Genomic DNA, 18,880 nt, shown 5'->3' on the forward strand with positions numbered 1-18,880 from the left:
GGTATCAATATTGTTGAAAAAAACGTTTCCGTCAACAGATTCAGGTCTGAAATTAACCCTATGTTGCGTCGCGAAACCCTCACTAGGTTGAAAGGATAATCTACAGCCACACATCCGGTTTTTTCAGACTTTCCCTAGGTATCTCAGCTTCCCGCCTGTCTGTTGTTCTCAAACTTCCGATTAAGTAGCTGCAAATGTACGAGCCTTTTCCTGGCTTTTCTCTACCTTCTCCCACAATCTAGCCTCTCCCAAGCTCTCCTTCAATTTCAAAGTTCAGTTGTTCACGCACCCTTGAACGGACCAGACGTGTACATCACTACACGAGTTAAACCAACCCTATGAGTCGACTCGTGTAACGAACCAACAATTCAAACTTTGTGCAACAAATCTACCCATCACACCTTATACTTGTCAAATATATTCGTTATTCTTTCAATCACCGTCAATATTATTCTGACCTAATCACCTGTAACCCTTTAATTCGCGTTACGCACAACAGAGTACGCGTGAACACCCTAGAACGGTAAGGTTATATTTTTTTTATCTATTCCAGTAACGGACCGTAAAGAAACGCCCCAATCTTGTGAGTTCTATATCTCGGGTACATCGTATCGTTAAGGGTCCTGTAGGGTCTCTTTTTTTTCTTTCCTTTTTTAATAAAGAATCACAGTAGCTAAAAAACGTTATGCATAAATTCCAAAAAATTAGTTAAAGATCAGTAAGCGAAACACGCAGAACTTAAGCTGTTCTCTTACGGCGGTAAACTTACATTCGCGTGGGTTTATTTTCTTTTTTTTTTTTTTTTCACCCGACGTTACAGTTCTAGGTTTATAAATTTTTACTACCGGCGGTGCTGAAGGGCGGAATTTTCCTCGGACGCACCGCGTGTATCATCCCATCTTCGATTATCAACAACACGCGCGTGCGTCTGCAAAGTTGCACACACAGTGACACAAGGATACGGCCAGATGACAGGTTCGAGTGACGATAAGAGAGCATATATAAAAGAGGACTTTGGAGTCTGGAAGCGAGACAACGGCCCGCGAGTTGTTCGCAACGTCGTTCTCGTCCGGCTCTCCGCAGTGAACCGGGAAAGGCGCAACGCGAGGATATAAATATCAGGTGCAGAATCATCGGCACATGCAGCACCGGCGTCAACACCGTCGTACAGCAAGAAACAACAGTGCATAAGTTGCGAGGCGATCGTGTCGACCGTCCGGCGAGGAGGAAGAGCAAAACAAAGAGCTTGAGAGTTGGGGCGACGACGAGGACGACAAACGTCGACTTTCAACCCACCGCGCAACTCGAACGCCGCGCCAATACCGTCTGAACAAGTGCCGGATAACCAACATGGCCGATACGCAAGCCACGTACGTATATTTGTCAAAAAGCTTACACCCGGTCCCTGTCGCTTTCTACTCGTACGTCTGAACTGCTTTCAGGCTTTGACATTTTGTTCGGCTGCAGGCCGTTTTGTACAATTCCACTATAATCTTACAGCCCGTGAAAATTAGTATAACGTATGGAAATTATCCACGGAGCTCGGTATAAAACGAGGTTGAAGTTAGTAACGTTATCGTAACACGAAAGATTGGTGAAAAAACAAAAGTCACTATTTTCTTTATTTGACAATGATTTTCGCCGACAAGGCGAAATAAACGTTTTCACCTAGCATGAATCGTTACGATAACGTTACTAACTTCAACGCGATGAGATAAAGCGTACTGTGAAGTGTGAGAGAACAACGCCTCCCACTTGGACGGGAAATTTTTGTTTCTGTTCTTGTTAGTTTGGTTTTTTTTTTTTTTTTTACTTTTAACATTTTTTTTCCGCTATAGAAGAATTGTCCGTCGTTAGCTGGTATTATACCAACTCACAGACATCTAATCTCCGGTAGATGTATCAACGCCTGGTGCTGTATAAATGCCGTTAGAACTGGTTTAATAAAGAGCGGGAGTTCAGACTGCCGACGGATCATAACACCGAACTCCGCTTCGTGCATATACATATACCTACTGACAAGGAAATATTCCACGCACATTTTGTATACCTATATATGTATGTAGGTATGGCATCGAGTGCGGATTAACCCGATCGAAAGATTGTCACCTCGGTATAATTGCACGTTTTTGTCGATGTGTTGTACCGCTGTTCGATCAAACTTCACAGCAGTCATCTGTTTTGTTTTATATACTTTTTCAATTTACACTTTATTTGCTTAGATCGTTGCAGCTATAATTCGATGAATATTGTTTCAACGATTGTCTTGTCTGTCGGCCCCCCTACAGCGTGTAAAAACAAATCGATGTAGATAACGATGATTTGAGACAATCGTAATGTTTACCGTGGCTCGGGCACAGGTCAGTAGAATTACTTGACTGAAATACCCTGCACGCGGTATCGACAATAAGCTATAAACATTTAATTTGCAATATGTACTTTGTATTGTCCACTATTTGTATTGCCCCGTTGTTTGTTTCCATCGAAAACAGGTGGCAATTTGAAAAGAAACCGTTGCCCGCAGCTGCGAACTTGCATGGTGGAAGGGGGAAGGTGGAGAGATTAAATTTTATTGTTGTCCACCGATAATGACGTGACATCGGACGGAGTATCTGTCTCTATTATTAGATAAAAGCTTCGAGACAGCTAAATGTTCCTCCATTTACCAAGCTGGTGATCATTTAGTCGGCCAGAGAGGGGAAGGTATGCGGGTTCGGTTATACTCGGCCAGCCTCGTCACGAGGAGTAAATATGTGTAACGTGTTTATTTTACACGCATGTGATCGCGTAGTTTTCCTTCGCGGACAAGTAGTGGTGGATTAGCTATAGTATCATGGTTCAAGGTATTCCGTTGAGATTCGAATCTAGAATAGGTGTAATATATATAACAAGACCAGAGTCGAGAATAGCTTTCTCGGAAATGCCCATAGCGGTTTCCGAATTCCAAATTGCATACAAAATTTGTTTGTCCTCTTTCAGCCGAACGTCAATTTCAGTCAATACGGCGAAAAAGCTTCACACATATTCATATCAGTGATACACGTTTATACGCAAATCTATTTTATGCCCGCAGTTATAAATTGCTGTGTATGATACGTGTATACCAATATCGCCGAGTGCTATTTTTCTCATCAAGAGAGTCGCAGCCCTTTCTTTTTCCGACTATAATATATTGCTTGTTTTTATTTCTTCATCTTTGTTTGGAACACCGCCACGTGTACGTCGTTGGATAACCGTTTAACGGAAATGTACTGAGTGTAGGATAGAAATCAAGATAGGTTTTAATCGTTATTCTCGTTCGATTCTATTTCCGTGGGGTCGATTTTATTTTTTTTTTCATTCATCCTAATTCGTCTCTCAATTCTACTCGGCTGGCTGGAGTTAGTTGAATGTTCAAGTTTTTAATGCTTGATTTATGTCGCTTCGTCTACACACGGTTTGATTGTCATCAAGCAATTAGCTGCCTGCGATTCAGAATAACGTATAAACAAGGACAGAAATATGAAACGTCGATGCAATATAACGTCGTTCGAGTTGTGGTCATAACTTGCACGTATTTTTGATCAAAATAAACAGATTGACAGCAACAAATACATACGTATAGCACGATACATTTTGTCACACGCGAATGACGCGATCGACTATTTTTGGTGTTTCGAACGTATTGTTAATTTAAAATGATTGTATCAATTATGTATGTAAGCTTCGGAGAAGCAGTAGAATATACGTGATATGTAAAGTTTAATTGATCAACAACGGTTTCATAAATTTCCCTGAACTAGATACGCAATTCTGCATTACATATATATATGTATATATATATATATACACATATATATATGTGTAAACAGCTGTCAGCACTGAAACTAATAACGATTGACAAATAGTTGAGTGAACTGTGTTGCACAATTCGTTCCTTAAACGTTACAATGGTCAAAGCAGTCACCCATTTACACAGTTTGTTGGGCTCGTTCTTCGTCATTCTGAAAATCACAAATTTCCTGTTCGTCTGTTACTGTCCGTCACGTTTCAGGAGGTTTATAAATAAACGTCACGGTTCGTGGAAGCTCGAAGGTATCTGGTTACGAGTATTAGTATAGCTCTAGCTGGTTCAAAATTCAATTCCACATTTGCATGTCAACTTTACCTACGGTTTGTAGATCGGCAATTCTACGCGTCAGCGAATATTTTATCGAACCATAAATTGACGCAATATTCACTCTGCTTCATCCGCGCATATTTCTATTGTGTATTATACTCGATATTTGCTTGCGTATGTAGGTCTAATGGAAAATTGAATCAAAGCTGATCGTTAGTCTGATATCCACCATGTATGAGGATCTAAACGTTCGTTATATAATATCGAGATTTATTCATTTCAGGATGAGGAGTCTTATTTATATTGTACATCGCCTGGATGACATAAATGTTTTGTATCAACCTTGAAAATATGTATACTATATTCTTCTTATATACGCGGCTTTGCGTGATGTAATCGATAAAGATTTTCCTCTCGCAAAGGATCTCTAACGTTACACAATTGTGGCTATTGTCTTCCGGTTGATAAAGCTACCAGGAATATTTCATTGCGGTAAAGGCGGTCGTGCATATTGAATGAAGTCTGTTGGTATGAAATGTGTAATTTGTATAGTAGCAATGAAGCAGGAAAAAAAAAACAGAAACGGAAGAAAAAAATAAGCGAGTAAATCGGAGTCCTCCTTCTTAAGTAAATAAATAACGCATTCGAAATGCGGTAATAAAAAGATGACAAAGTTCCATTACGATTTTACAACGGTACTTTATTTTTACTATCTACACCGTGTGCAATGCAGTTTGCAAAGCCATGACATCGGTCAAACTTCTGTGAACACCGAGTACCTATAACAAGATATTAGACAAACCTGATTCGCTAATTGAGTCCACTCGACTCACCTTGGCCGGACGGGGGTTAATCTTAATACTGACTGACAGGCTCCCCACACATCTATCCGTGCGCATTATACCCTTAAATATGTAGTTCCAGTTATATTATTGCAGAGTTTGAAAAGACATTTCGCGATCACACGATGGCTAATCTGAAATGGCGTGAATTCGAAACTCATTGTATGATCACGGAGAAAGTTGCTTGGACAAAAAGAATGGCGGCTTACGAGCAATAAAAAACGAAATGACAAGTACGATGAATCGGGAAATTCCATCACTACCAATTCTATCAAATTTGGTTTGGCTTCTTCGGAACGAACGCCTCTGTAATTTTTACTCATGTAGTGAAAATACCGCAGTCGGCGCTATTATTTAATAACATAAAATATCATATATAAATATCCAAAATAAGTTTTGTTGAACGCAACAGTGATGCGAAAAAAATGTACTCTTGTCACTGAATTACCGTACTTATGGTTGGAATACATTTCCCACCCGTCTTCACGCATGGAACAAAAATTGCACTGATTGCGATATTTTCACTGCATCAGTGCTGTGTAGGATTGAAGAGTAGTGAAAAATAATACCATTTTACTCAGGCGGTAAGGACTGACTATAGCATCCTCTTAAACTGACAATGAAACACGCGGAATCCCCGCCGTCTCGAAGCATGAAATTGTCTCGCATAGTTCTCAGATGGATATCATCAAGCAAGATAGAGAAAAAATGCGAGAAATCGAGCGTGTCACCAATATGTGTTCCGTTACGAAAAGCACCATATGGATCTTACGTCCGACGACTAGAACGTTTGCGTAAACGACGTCGGGAGGTTTTATGACGGTCTAATAACGATGACACGAGTTTGGGGGCTAAATATAACCACGTATGCAAAATATAGGTATATCTATTCTAGTTCGAGGTACGCGCCTAGGTGACGACGATCTTGACGCATGTCAGTGACGTATAGATATATAATATCCGCGTCACGGCAGCTCTGCGTATTCTGTAATACTTACATAGAACGTATACTATCGAGATGACATGTGTGATAATGAAGAGAAGAACCCAAAATTGAGAATAAACAAACGTATTTTAAAATAAAATTCAAAGTCTCGTATAGTCTTTGCGGTGAATGACCTGGACCTTTTTTTTTTATTCCTCTCAGGTGCCCGATGGAGTCGCATTTCGTGAGGGGCGAACACACCTTGAAGGTCCCTATGTCGCTTTTCCGGGAAAACCGGGAACGACTTGCCGCTGTTCTTCGGGGAAATACCGCCGTACCAGAAAAGGGCGCCTTCGTAGTTCTCCAGGGCGGTGTCGAGGTCCCGTTCAACGACACCGACATCTCCTGGCCGTTCCGACAGGCAAGGATTTCCATATGTATGCTTTACTAGGTGTTAATGATCTAAAATAATCGTACGATTTTTTTATACTTACAAACCGCATGCAAAATAGAGTTTTTATTTTTTTTTATCTTAGATACTGTAGGAAGTGGCGTGCAATTATGTTTCGAAATTACACGTTGAGCACAACTCTGATACGCATACCAGAGCATCATTCGTGATACACGATGCACATGCCTATACTTTCCTCAAGTAATCGTTAATCGTTGCGTCATTTTGTGAAGCTGTATATTAGCTATATCATTCATGCGTTATAAAATCAAGAGTCTGGTAACACCATGATTGTTGGATTGTATAAGACTGTAAAGGTAATCCAGAAATGATTGTTTGTTCATTGCAAATGTAATTTATCATCGGTATATCTCATCAACGAAATAGAGAGGTCAGAAGACGAAATTTAGTTCCGTGATATGAAAAGAGAGAAAAAATAAAAAAATACCGAATCATATTCACTACGATAAAGTACAATAAGACAGAGGCCATAAATGTAGTTTGGTAAAAACTGTATGAGATATTATCTAGTGACAGAAGAATATACAGGCTTCTCCATGTATTATATATACGATAATTTCAAACTATAAGCGATATGCAGAGATTATATATATAAAAAAGTCCTGCTACTTTACATCTGGCATGAGAATCAGACTTTCGCGTATATAACGAATTTGCTGACTCGTTTAGGTAATCTGTAAATAATTATTGCTAGGCAGTAAATAACGTGGAATAAAGTAATCGCTGACAATTTTTATTTTTCAGTATCTATGCACAGTGTATAAACAATTAATGTTGTACTGTAAAATTTTTTTACTTAAAAACAGCTGCCACTTGGGAGTTTCGTGCATTGTATAGGCGTAGAAAAGTCTTGATGGGAGAAATAGAAGACGCGGTGACTTGTAATTTGAAAATTCAACGCAAAGGGTGAACTAATTTAAAATTATTTTCAAACGTTACCGTCGCTAAAATAATCCTCAACTCTCACCTTTTGCGTAGAAAGTGGTCGGCACTTACGTATTATACTCGTACGTATGCCCATAATAATATATTCTCTGCGAGTATATATTTACGTGTATATATTCATTGATATACGTCTGCTCGTCACTCGTTCATATTAACACTTGGCTTACACGTGCGGTATATACATAATAACCGCAACTATACAGCTCGTCCAGTAATAAGTATACTTGTGGTTTTGTAAGTAAAATCGATGTACATACACACGCATAGTTACATGTGGGATAAAATCGTGGGAAGAAAAAGTCGTTCATATAATTATCCTGATCACGTAAGAAACGGGAATTCCCGAATCAATAAAAGATATTTTTAGCCTAGCTCTTTCTTCTCTTACAATTATCAACGAGTCAATTTGACCGTAGCTGCTTAATTCGACTATAATTCATGTTTCTTCCGTGCAAAATGCCGTGGAATTATCCGATTAACATTGTGGCGTTCTTTTCCGTTCGAGCAGGAGTCGTACTTCCAGTGGTGCTTCGGGGTCGAGGAACCAGACTGTTACGGATGCATTGACGTCACGACATCCGAGTCCATACTGTTCTTCCCCCGGTTACCGGCCGAGTATGCTGTGTGGCAAGGCACCCTCTACACGACCGATGACTTCCGGAAACGTTACGCGGTCGACAAGGTTTACTACACGGACGAGATTGCGGATGTACTAAGCGAGCGGGGTGCCTCCGTGCTTCTGACGTTGGTGAGCTCCGTCTTTTTTTTTTACGTCGGTAATGAAGAAAATGATAAAATGTCCACCCGTTTTGAGCCATATGGTAGATAAATTGGAAAAATTATACACACTGCGTACCTATGCTTGGTTTGATGTATCTGCATATTTTTTTATGAGTTTGTTTTTTGCCTTAGAACGGGTTAAACACCGACAGCGGACTTGCCGCGCGTGAGGCTGTTTTCGACAAGATTGGCCAGTGAGTATAATATAAATCAAAATGTATATTCATAGTCTTTCCATCGATTCTAAATATAGTATTGAATCTCTCACGCAATGAAAATTTCTCACAATAGACGTCCGTTTCTCATATTTCAGATTCAACGTTAACAACACGTTGTTGTATCCGGAAATATCTGAATGGTGAGTCCTGCAACTCTTCATTAGGATCAATATTATCAAATACGTTTTTGTTGCTAACTGGTAAATTGCAAATGCTTTTTAAACTACTGCGTGGGTAAGCTGATATTTCAGAATATCAAAAGATCGCTGCTATGCCGACGGAGTTTTTGCAATACAAGTACGTCAATCGCAAATGACGCCTCTTACCAAAAGAGAATTATGCACTCAAGTTGGATTAAAAATGCTGCAGTTATAGCTAGCGTGAATATTTTAACAAGTAAAGATCGTTCGATATTTGAATAGCCGACCCCTCATTTGTCGTGAATAATATGGCAATTTGACAGGACCATTTTTCTAAAGAATTTATCCATCACATTTTATTCCCGGAAAGTCATTTTTTCATTCAGATTAAATTTGATGTAATGTTTTTTCCATTAAATCAAATCGCTTATGAAACCCGTTTCGACGCGTCCGTTGTGGATTCCCATTGAATTGCAAATGAGGCGTCACAAATTGAAAAATAAGAAACCCAAGTAACCTCAAAGAACACACACGATGCTGCTGAGAGCAGTGTTTTCAAGACTTCCACTTCATTTCGCTTCTCGGATGGTTCTTCGTTCTTCGATTTCGGCTCTCAGCACCATAGCAAGAGACAGACCACGGGCATTATTGTGCAGTACGATACTTGTCCAGGATGGATCACTGGTCCACGAGTTGCCGGTGATGGTCAGAAGGGCGAATGACTTGTTGCTGCAGGATGAAAAGGGCCAGCGAACGAGCAGCCGGAGTAAAATGGCGAAAAAGTCGAAGAGCGGAGGGCGACGGGGACCGAGTCGAAGGATCGACATCGAGACGGATGAGGGAACGGCGATCCTGTTCGGATCGGATCTCGATTTCCTCAACGAGGCCAACGTCGAGCAGCTCCTTGCTGGCCTCGAGTCATGCTACACGCCGAAAGGGGTGTTCTCGCTCTTGGAGACGATAATAGTAGAGGAGATAAACTCGATGGTCGCCGTTCAGGCGCTCCGAAAGATAATCGAGCTCGAAAACTCCCCGCGAAACGGAAACCGAGCGAGTCCAACCAGCAACCGCGAATTAGTCCTTGGTCAGGTGGTCGAAATGATTGTCGGGACTCAGGACAGCGACACGCTCATCGAAGCTCTTGATCTCCTGACCAGGGACACGATCAGCCCGCCGGTAAACCCCTTGCGGGATCGTCTTTGCGACGAAGTCGCGTCCAGAATCGCCGACAATGAGATGAACGTCGCCCAGATCGTCGAGGCGGTTCGGATCATGACGAAATTCAGGAATCTCGAGTACCAGGAAGTCGTTGATTCTCTCTGGGTCGGTCTCGCAGCTAAAGAGAGCGAAGTCTCAGCTGAGGATCTGGTCCCTCTCTTCAGATCTCTTTACTCGTTCAAGAAGAGCAGGAGGTTCGTTCACGCCGTTCTTGATCGCAGACTCGACCGCCATTTGAGGTTGCTCTCGGGCCGACAGATAGCCGACATTCTCAATACTCTGGCCAACGCGGCCATCGAGTCTCCAGAGACTCTCAGATTGGCCAACAGGTGGGCTGCCGCCAAGGCGAACACCGTCAACGAGCAGGATCTTCTGGACCTCGTCCGCACCTGGACGGTCACTCGCAACGTCGATCCAGCCGTCGAAAAAATGATGGAGACTCATGTCCAGGCAAGGCAGGGCAAGACCAGGGCAAAGGAGGTACAGCTGCCATCGATGCATGAGTATTTTCGTAGCGCGTGTTCGGTTCTTTTGGGGTCCTGGGTTCGCTGGTTCCGAATTTGAAAGCAGGATTGCGTCATTGCATATTGGATAGAACGAACGTGGTCGAGGACATGGATTCGAGGCACTAGAAAACGTCCAACACGCGCTGCGAAAGTGTGTATCTACAAGCAAATAGTAAAAACTTTCGAGTGGCTATTCACTCAATTAGGAATCACTTGGAAATCACTGGAAATCAGTGAATATCGAGCTATTTATCAACATTAGAAATCGCCTGAAAATCAGTGAGAAGTTGATAAATCTTGAACGTTTTTGAATGACTGGGAAATCAATGGATGTCAAACTATCCTTTGAGACCAACGATTCCCAAGTGATTTCCAAGTAATGTCCAAGCGAAAAGCCCCTCTGAAAAAACGGAAGACACCAACTGAATCATGGCATGTTCTCTGAAGGTGCCGACATTGATCGGAGCGATGATGAACTACTGCGAGAGCACGAGGATCAGAAACCCCGTTATTCTTTCTGGGTGTGCCGACTACCTGGCAAAGAACGCTAGGAGTCTTCCAGCGGGAGCGATCGTGTCGATTTTCGTACCATTCGGTAGCCTCTACTTCCAGCCTCCAGAGCCGATATCCGGCCGATTTTGGAAGTCCTTGGAAGACGCGGTGGCGTATAGGTTCCTTCAGCTGAAGCCAAACGAGGCGTTGGACGTTTTGCTGGCCTTTATCCACCTAGAACGACACCCGGTTAGGTTCGCCGAAAAGATCTTCAGGGCCGGTTTTCTCGACCGGCTTTTCCACAGGCGGAACCTCCGCTCGCTCGACGCCTCCAAGACGAAACTGAGGCTTTTTGACGCCGCCATGACACTCGAATGCCCGCAGTACGCCGGCCCGATGATCCCAAGAGAAGAGAGGCCCGGAAACCCGGACTGCCGGGACGCGAGGCTCAAGAGAATCGTCAACCGGATTCATCCCCATCTCGTCAAGCTCGCGGGCCGCCATTACGTCGTTAGCAAGACTATTTTCCTGGGCCAGCTACCCAGCGTCGAGTTCTACGCGATCGACGCCTTTATTTATCCCAGATTTGGGCCTTCTCCGAGCCAGGCTTTCAGCTTGGAAAAACAGCACAGGAACCTCAGCATCGCCGTCCTTGTTCACCTCCCCGAACACTTTTGCCGCAACAGTTCGCAGCTTATGGGACCTCAAGTCACGAAGAAAAGGCACTTCCGAAAACTTGGGCTTCGCGTTATGTCACTCGATTTTCAGACTCTCGAGAAAATTATTGCGGAACCACTCGCTGTCGCTCGATACCTCGAGGAAAGGTTTCTTGCCACCGAAGAGGGAATGTAGCAACCTGGTACAGCGTCGATTTGGTTATACATAATATCCTGATCTTAATTCAGTGGACGCAAGTGCCTTGATAGTTTCTCTCTGATGCTTTTCATTAACAGTTCGCAAAGCTGTTGCACGCCACTAGTCTAAACAAGTATACGAAAAACTCATTCGACTTTCACAAAACTCGGATCCGGTGTTCTGTTTGAGAATTTTATAATTCAAATGAGAATTCACGAGTAGGGATCGAAAAAATCCCAAGGCCGCCATGTCTGATTTCTTTTTAACCCCAGACGAGAAATCCGGTAGCTCAAATAATTTCTCCTGAACTTGACTCCCAGAGAAAAGTATCGATGTCTTATTTACTTTTTCAATAAAATGGAAAGCATTTCATTGGATCTATTTTTTTTTCTTTTTTCTTTTTTTTCTTTCGTTTTTCGTAAGGATAGCCGAGTGATCAAGTCACCGAGGGAGATCGAGGTCTTGAAATACGTGGTAAAAGTCAGCTCCGACGCACATCGAGCAGTGATGCGAACGGTGCGACCGGGTCTCGCTGAGTTTCAAGCGGAAGCTGCCTTCATGCACCATGCCTACTCCGTAGGCGGATGTCGCCACGTTTCTTACACCTGCATATGCGGATCCGGCCACAACGCTTCTATCCTTCACTACGGCCATGCCGGTGCACCGAATAACAGGGTCCTCAAGGACGGAGACATGTGGTGAGCAATGCAGACTCTGCGTCCTAGATCTCAAATCTTTGGCCTCTTATTCCTGTAATTACATTCCCCGTAAAATTCACAGTCCTAGAATCGTCACCTTGTGATTGTCAATAGACTGTCGGCCAGGGTCACGGATGTTAATAAAATTATTATTCATAAGGGGCGTATTTTCGGAAAGCTTGTACAGGTTTCTGGTGCCACAGTTCTCTCAACAACACTGCAAAATTCCCAAGTTCGTAACTTCGTCATTAATTATATGTATATGGTTAGGTTAAATGTGTAATGGTGGTATACAATTTTTTTAAGGGCGAAAATCAGATAATAAAAAGAAAAATACTCGTAAAGTGGAAATTAAACGACTGATCCGTTCGACGCAAAATTGTCCGTACAGTAATTAGGTTCTCTTACTCGCAAGTCGAAGGTCGATGTTTTTCGTTAACCTGTCGAGTGTATTAAAAAAATTTTTTTTTTTACATTCGCTGTGCGAATGGTATAATACCTACCAGCATGTAAGATATTTTTCAGGACAAAACGACGTTTTGTGGGTCGTGTCAAAAATATACATGAATTATGCATAATACGTGTATACATTGAAGTTCGAAATTCCTTGCTTGGAATTAGATTTCGTGATATAAAAAGTGACTGGTATCGCCGGCTATGCATGTAATAATATTATACTTTCGGTCTATTGTGGATTCAATCAAAAGACCAGACACGCGTGTCCTCCTCTCCAACTTCAGTCCGCAGCGGTGAATTCCGCGGTTACGTGACGAAATCAAAAATTCTAATATTCGATATCCTCTTCCCCCTGGCCTGGTAATTAAGCGTCTCACATAAGCTGTACCACCTTCGTTACGAATCGGTTAATTACTGGGAGAGTGAATCATTCAGGTGCTTGAACCTCGTGATCTCTTGCGTAACGCTGAAAACTCATGGGCGGTGTAATTAATCCGCTTGAATAGATCGCATTTAATGGATGAAAACGTGATCGCGGTGTTACATGTTCCGTGTTCGATTTTACCTTCCACCATTGTTCTACATTCTGGAAAAAACCACGCCGAGTTTTACCTAAATCCATGTTGGTCGTAATCGCTCTTTACTTTCGGACGTCATTAAGTCTATAATGCGTGTGTTAATACCGATCTTAATACGGCATGCGGTTTGTTCAGCTTCATTTTTTCAGAGAAACAATTTATTTTATCAAAGTACAACATTATACCATGTACTATAGTACGTGTAATAATTTTTCTCCGTACTTCGACGAGCCTTTTATTTACATATTATGAAAGAAATTAAAACGCGCAAGCGCCGCCTGTTCTCCATACTCATTTCATACGTCACGATCTCATATGGTCATACATACAAATTATCTTGCATATCCATTCATTTACAATACTCGGCAGGTGTTTTACTGGCGTATTTTTTTCACAAATTCCTCGCACATATTTGCTATCACGCGGGAGCACCGTTTGTCAAGATACTTTGCTTACAGTCGGTTTCCTTTTCTTTTTCTACTTCTTTTCTTTTTATTGCTAGTTTTTTATTTATTTTTTTTTATTTTTTCTTCATACTTCCCCTTCACATTCTCGCAGCCTCATCAAAGAGTTGGTGATCGTTAAAATTGTAAAGATATGTATTATACTCATACATATATGTGAACACTTAATTCATTCATTCGGGATATTTCACACATACGTGTATAATGGACATAATTTGAGGTCTCATGGAACCATTCATCCCAGACTCTGCAAATTATACTCTGTAATATTTAATACAAGCATAAACAATGAAAATTAACAGGTGTTATAATATAATCACCGTTAATTCGTTAGCAAAGGACATTTTGCACCGGTAACAAAAACTTTACACATCATTTCTACCAGCTATAATGTATTTCGAAGCTGATGTAAATATATTACTCATGTACAGGTGTATAGGTATTATACATGGAAAGTAGTATCACGTTTGTACGTGAAGATACGACGATTACCGCTTATCGTTAAAGCCGCGCATATAACGATAAACTCTTACCTACGTACGTTCGCAAAAAAACGGCGAAAGAAAAAATTTAAGTGAGAAATAAAAAGTTGTGAAGTAGAAGTGAAGTACAAGAGAAGATACAAAAAATAGGCGACGATTTATGTACTTATCATGTCAAAGGAATAAATACAGAAATGAAATAATCAAGAGGAGCTATTTAGAATTTCAAATTTATTTATTGCTCAGGATCTTGTATATGTAACTACGTACAATATATGTATAATACGTTCGCAGAGAGGGAGATACGTAAAGTGCTTAGATATATCAGGAATTTCATGAAACGAAACACATCCATATAAGGCCCATCAATCTAGCCGCGCATGTCTCGGTGCGTTCTGCAAAACTGAACGCTTGTTATGCATATGTACGTATATTATGCACATCGTAACCTCTTTCATCACTCGTAAATAATTGAATATACAATGTTATACACAGCGTTTAAAAACGGTGTTATTCTCTGGGGAAACATCGGGTCGTGTAAGGAATGAGAACGGAATTGAAGATACTTCGGGTGTGCGTATAGTATCGTTAAAGAGTGTCCATACTAAAAACGCGAAGTAAATGAAACTGCAGAAGTCACTTTAGTTGGATGTGGACGAAAACTGTGCAACGTCCAAATAAGAATTAGAATTCTCTTTAAATCAAAATGATCATACTTTATTCAAGAAAGTATTATTCTTATCGAAAAGCGATCTCAGGTTATTTTACGAGGAATCAATCACGAAGAAAACAAGTATAAATTTCAAAAAATCTCGACGAAAGATATGTCTCAGGAATTAAAAGAGTGGCACAATAATGAGAACTCTCCCAGTTTGATGATAACTGCTGGACATTTGTAGATAAAGTTGGCGGTTTCGCTATTTTTTCTATACGTCGAGATGATAGTCGCTTAATCAACACCACTTGGATCCACTCCAGCTGCGTCTCCGATCCGTTTTCATATCGCAATTTGCATTTCCTGCCGTCTGAGCATTTCTGGACTCTTTCACACGACATATTATCATACTCTGCGGTTTTGTAGTATTTAGGTAATTACACGCTGCGTGAAAATTGTCGCTTCGTCTTTTTTCTTTTCCGTCTGTGCGTCTACGCAATACAGATAATTATACTCGGAGGTTAAACACTTGAAAACGGACGCGGAAATGCATTCACACAAATCAATGAGCTGTGCAAACAAACCGCAAGAAGTGCATTAATCGCAGCTGCTGAAGCGATTGCGGTCTTGTGCTTCTTACTACTTTACGTCCTTGCAATATATTGGATTGCTTCTCACTAAAACTTCGTCAGTTTCTCACCACTTTCATATCCAGTTGCAGAACGTGACCGTATTTTAACTCTTCAAGTTCCATCCGAACGGATTTGTACCTATCACAAATCGTAGTTGCGAGGTTGTTTCAAACAATACGAAGCACGTCGATTAGCCTCCTTTTCGTATCGCCCCTTAACTGGTCTCCATGTTTTCCTCTTCAGCCTCTTCGACATGGGCGCAAATTACTGCGGCTACGCGGCTGACATAACCTGCAGTTATCCGGCCAACGGCAAGTTCACGGAGGACCAGAAGATGGTCTACAACGCGGTCCTCGATGCTCGGAACGCCGTCATGAACGCGGCGAAGCCCGGAGTATCATGGTCGAAAATGCACCTTTTGGCGAACAGAGTGATGCTGGGAGGTCTCGTTAAAGGAGGAATACTCGTCGGCGATGTTGACCAAATGATTCTCGCCGGTCTCGGCGAGGTATTCCAGCCCCATGGTCTCGGGCACTTGCTGGGTCTCGACGTTCACGACGTCGGCGGCTACCTGCCGGGACATCCGACACGTTCGAGCGAACCTGGACTCCGGAAGCTGCGGACCGCGAGGACCCTGAAAGCTGGAATGGTGCTGACCATCGAGCCGGGATGCTACTTCATCGACTGTGTAAGCATGGACCACCTTACGTGTACCGGTTTCTAAATCACGCTGAACACGAAGCTGTTCAATGCAGAAAGTTTCCACGAGGGTCGTCGTGTGTTTCGGGATAGACTTTTGCTCCTTCGGATTTCACGAGCTGCTTCGGAATATGGATCGGGAATAACTTGGAAGAATCGCTTTGTTTGGCCAGTGATGCGTGATATCACAGTATGGAGCATTCGGCTCTAGATCCATTCCCAAAGTCTTTCTGTAGTATTGAAGAATGCCGGGTTTGATCGTTACGTTTGCTCTCTTACTCAATTGCATCGCAAGCCAAACGAAGTCGTATCTACTAATTTGTACTTAGAATCCTTGAGCAGAATCGGTTCAGCCTGGTGTTCGTTCCATTCTCGACAGACGTATAAAGATTTCACGAGCGAAACGAATGACAAAAATGAATGTTGGTATAAACAGATGCGCGTTCAGCGTGCGACAAAGACGGCATTGTGACATTGGTCTGATATTCGGTGTTTGTTGGTGTGACTAATATTCGCATGGTAAAATCGTCTCTATAGAAACTGGATGAAGCATTGGCCAACGGGGACCAAGCAAAGTACATCGTGAGAGAAGAATTGGAGCGTTTCCGAGGTTGGGGAGGCGTGCGTATCGAGGACGACGTTCTCGTTACGGAGACGGGAGTGGAGAACATGACTGATGTGCCCAGGACGTGAGTTCGCCTCGTATTACCATAAACCGAGACCATCGCTATCATTGCATTATTATGCATTTTTACGAGCTTTATAATGCCGCGATTCCACGATTATGCTCGGATGCATGGAGCCACACTTATATCGTTATACGTATGCGACTTTGAGGATTTCTCAGCTCAACTGTTCGTTTCAATTTTCACAGCACCGAGGAGATCGAGGCCTGGATGACGGTTGGCAGAAATTCCAAATTACCTCAAGAGTGCAAGTTCTCCGACGCGTAGATCATCAAAATTCTATCAAATATTATGCATCTGTGACGTGCTTCGGCGGCGTCGCGAATACAAATGTCGAGGTGTCTGCTGCTCCTGGCGGATCCATTAAATCTGTGCACGTTCGGTGGTGCTTTTTATTCACTCAATAATAATCAATTTTTATTCAGTCGACAGGCTGCGGGCAATTTTAATTCTTGTTTATTAATCTGTTAACAAAGTTCCAGCGCGCAGCGATATCTGCTGGAATTACGTAAACGAGTTTTACGATAATAAAAATAGTATTGATTTATAAATTTGCATATTATAACTCTTCGCAACATGTGATAATTTTCATTTCTCTATTTTTTGTTTCAAAACTTTTTTCCCGCGTCTTGATTATTTTTTGTTTGTGTTTCGGATGATTTTTAAATTTTTACCGTTACGACAAACGCTCTTTCTGTATGTTATATCCTAAGCAGTTCTCACAGTATTTTATGACAATCAAATGATGGTTGAAAATATTCTAAATCAGCTGGCACTCCGTGGATTAAATTGCACGGATACGTAATGGTGTTGATTGAATAAAATTAACATTCATTATCCTACATTATATATTTTGTACACATATACTATTGAATATGTAAATTGGAACATGTTTGATATACTTGATATGTATGATTTAAAATTTTTGAGACTGTGTAACTTGGCTGTATATGTATAGGTTTGATAATAATACTATACTCATTGTCAGAATATAATATAAAATTCTAACGAGAGAACGAATTATTAGCGTATATATATATATACATATACATATATAAATATGTATATATAAACACCGCAATTCACCAAATAGCAGACAGTCGACTTCAATGACGTATGGTTATTATTCTTTTGAAATAAACGCCTTTGGCGCGAGCAACGATTTGCTAATTTTTTCGTTCCATTTAGTGTCACATTTTTTTCTTTTCCGTAAAATTTTAGGCACTTGGTTCAGCCTGCGGTATTAAATGACCAGGAGTACAGCATGGGGGCCGCTGTTGTGTAGCAGGAAGTGAACGCAACCGCAGTTGACGTAGAATCACCGTGGCGGTTCGTATTTCTACCTACCGAGTGGTCCGTTTGATTTAAACTCCCGAAGATTGGAAATATTCAAATGCCGGTCGTTGATTTGAAAATAAACTGTATCAAAGAGGCACATTTTTCGGATTCATTCGGGATCTCTTTTTTTTTCAAATCTTTCTAATCTTGCTACCATTTTATACTCCCGTTTCAGAACAAAAATTCATTCGGCAGTAGATAATCAGTCGTTGAAAATTAATCACACGAGTTACTCACAATTGTCTCGTTACAGTCACAAATTTTTGAAATAGTATATTGTGTTACAAGTGCGGAAAGTAGGCAATTTCCGACGAGTGTAAAGTATGCACCATAAGCACATCTTATTCATCCAACATCTGCGCAGGAAAGTTTGACTTGAGAAGTAAACAAATTTAATACGATAATTTAAAAGAATTAGATCGAGGGCAATCAAGAGGTTCAGAGGCACGAGCCTGGCTTTATGAAACTTGACCTAACGCGCAAACTTCAGCTTAAACTCAGCCCAATGACTAACAGTGCGTGAAATCCGTGCGTAAAATTAAGTTATCGAAAAGTGCGCATGCGCCAAGATAGCCCTAGTGCGTAAAATTGAGAATTTCAGTTAAGCGCATGCGCCCGCGTTGGATTAGCGCACTCCTCAGAAATGGTGGACCTCACTCACGGTGTAAAAAATTCAAAAATCCAACTAAATCATAACTTT

The 18,880-nt window shown here is 41.5% G+C and overlaps 3 protein-coding genes across 4 annotated transcripts; all 3 read left to right on the forward strand.

The window, feature by feature from the left end:
* The first annotated feature begins 1,018 nt into the window (after positions 1 to 1,018).
* On the forward strand, positions 1,019 to 18,001 carry LOC107218616 (xaa-Pro dipeptidase). Of its 2 annotated transcripts, XM_015656540.2 has the most exons (9): positions 1,020 to 1,370; positions 6,089 to 6,287; positions 7,792 to 8,031; positions 8,196 to 8,257; positions 8,377 to 8,421; positions 11,921 to 12,190; positions 15,701 to 16,145; positions 16,694 to 16,845; positions 17,031 to 18,001. In XM_015656540.2, exons 1-9 carry the CDS (start codon positions 1,351 to 1,353, stop codon positions 17,107 to 17,109), a joined length of 1,512 nt encoding a protein of 503 aa, XP_015512026.1. In that variant the 5' UTR covers positions 1,020 to 1,350; the 3' UTR covers positions 17,110 to 18,001. The 2 variants fall into 2 exon arrangements, with proteins under 2 accessions (XP_046602267.1, XP_015512026.1); XM_046746311.1 differs by lacking the exon at positions 11,921 to 12,190 and having other exon boundaries at positions 1,019 to 1,370.
* LOC107218614 lies at positions 8,443 to 10,203 on the forward strand. The gene has a single exon (XM_015656537.2). The coding sequence runs from the start codon at positions 8,956 to 8,958 to the stop codon at positions 10,201 to 10,203; it is 1,248 nt and encodes a 415-aa protein (XP_015512023.1). The 5' UTR covers positions 8,443 to 8,955.
* LOC107218615 (FAST kinase domain-containing protein 3, mitochondrial-like) lies at positions 10,568 to 11,866 on the forward strand. Its single transcript, XM_015656538.2, has one exon. The coding sequence runs from the start codon at positions 10,575 to 10,577 to the stop codon at positions 11,487 to 11,489; it is 915 nt and encodes a 304-aa protein (XP_015512024.2). The 5' UTR covers positions 10,568 to 10,574; the 3' UTR covers positions 11,490 to 11,866.
* Positions 18,002 to 18,880: the final 879 nt, after the last annotated feature.

The sequence above is a fragment of the Neodiprion lecontei genome, chromosome 1 (assembly GCF_021901455.1).
Source record: "Neodiprion lecontei isolate iyNeoLeco1 chromosome 1, iyNeoLeco1.1, whole genome shotgun sequence".
In the NCBI taxonomy this organism is placed as follows: domain Eukaryota; kingdom Metazoa; phylum Arthropoda; class Insecta; order Hymenoptera; family Diprionidae; genus Neodiprion; species Neodiprion lecontei.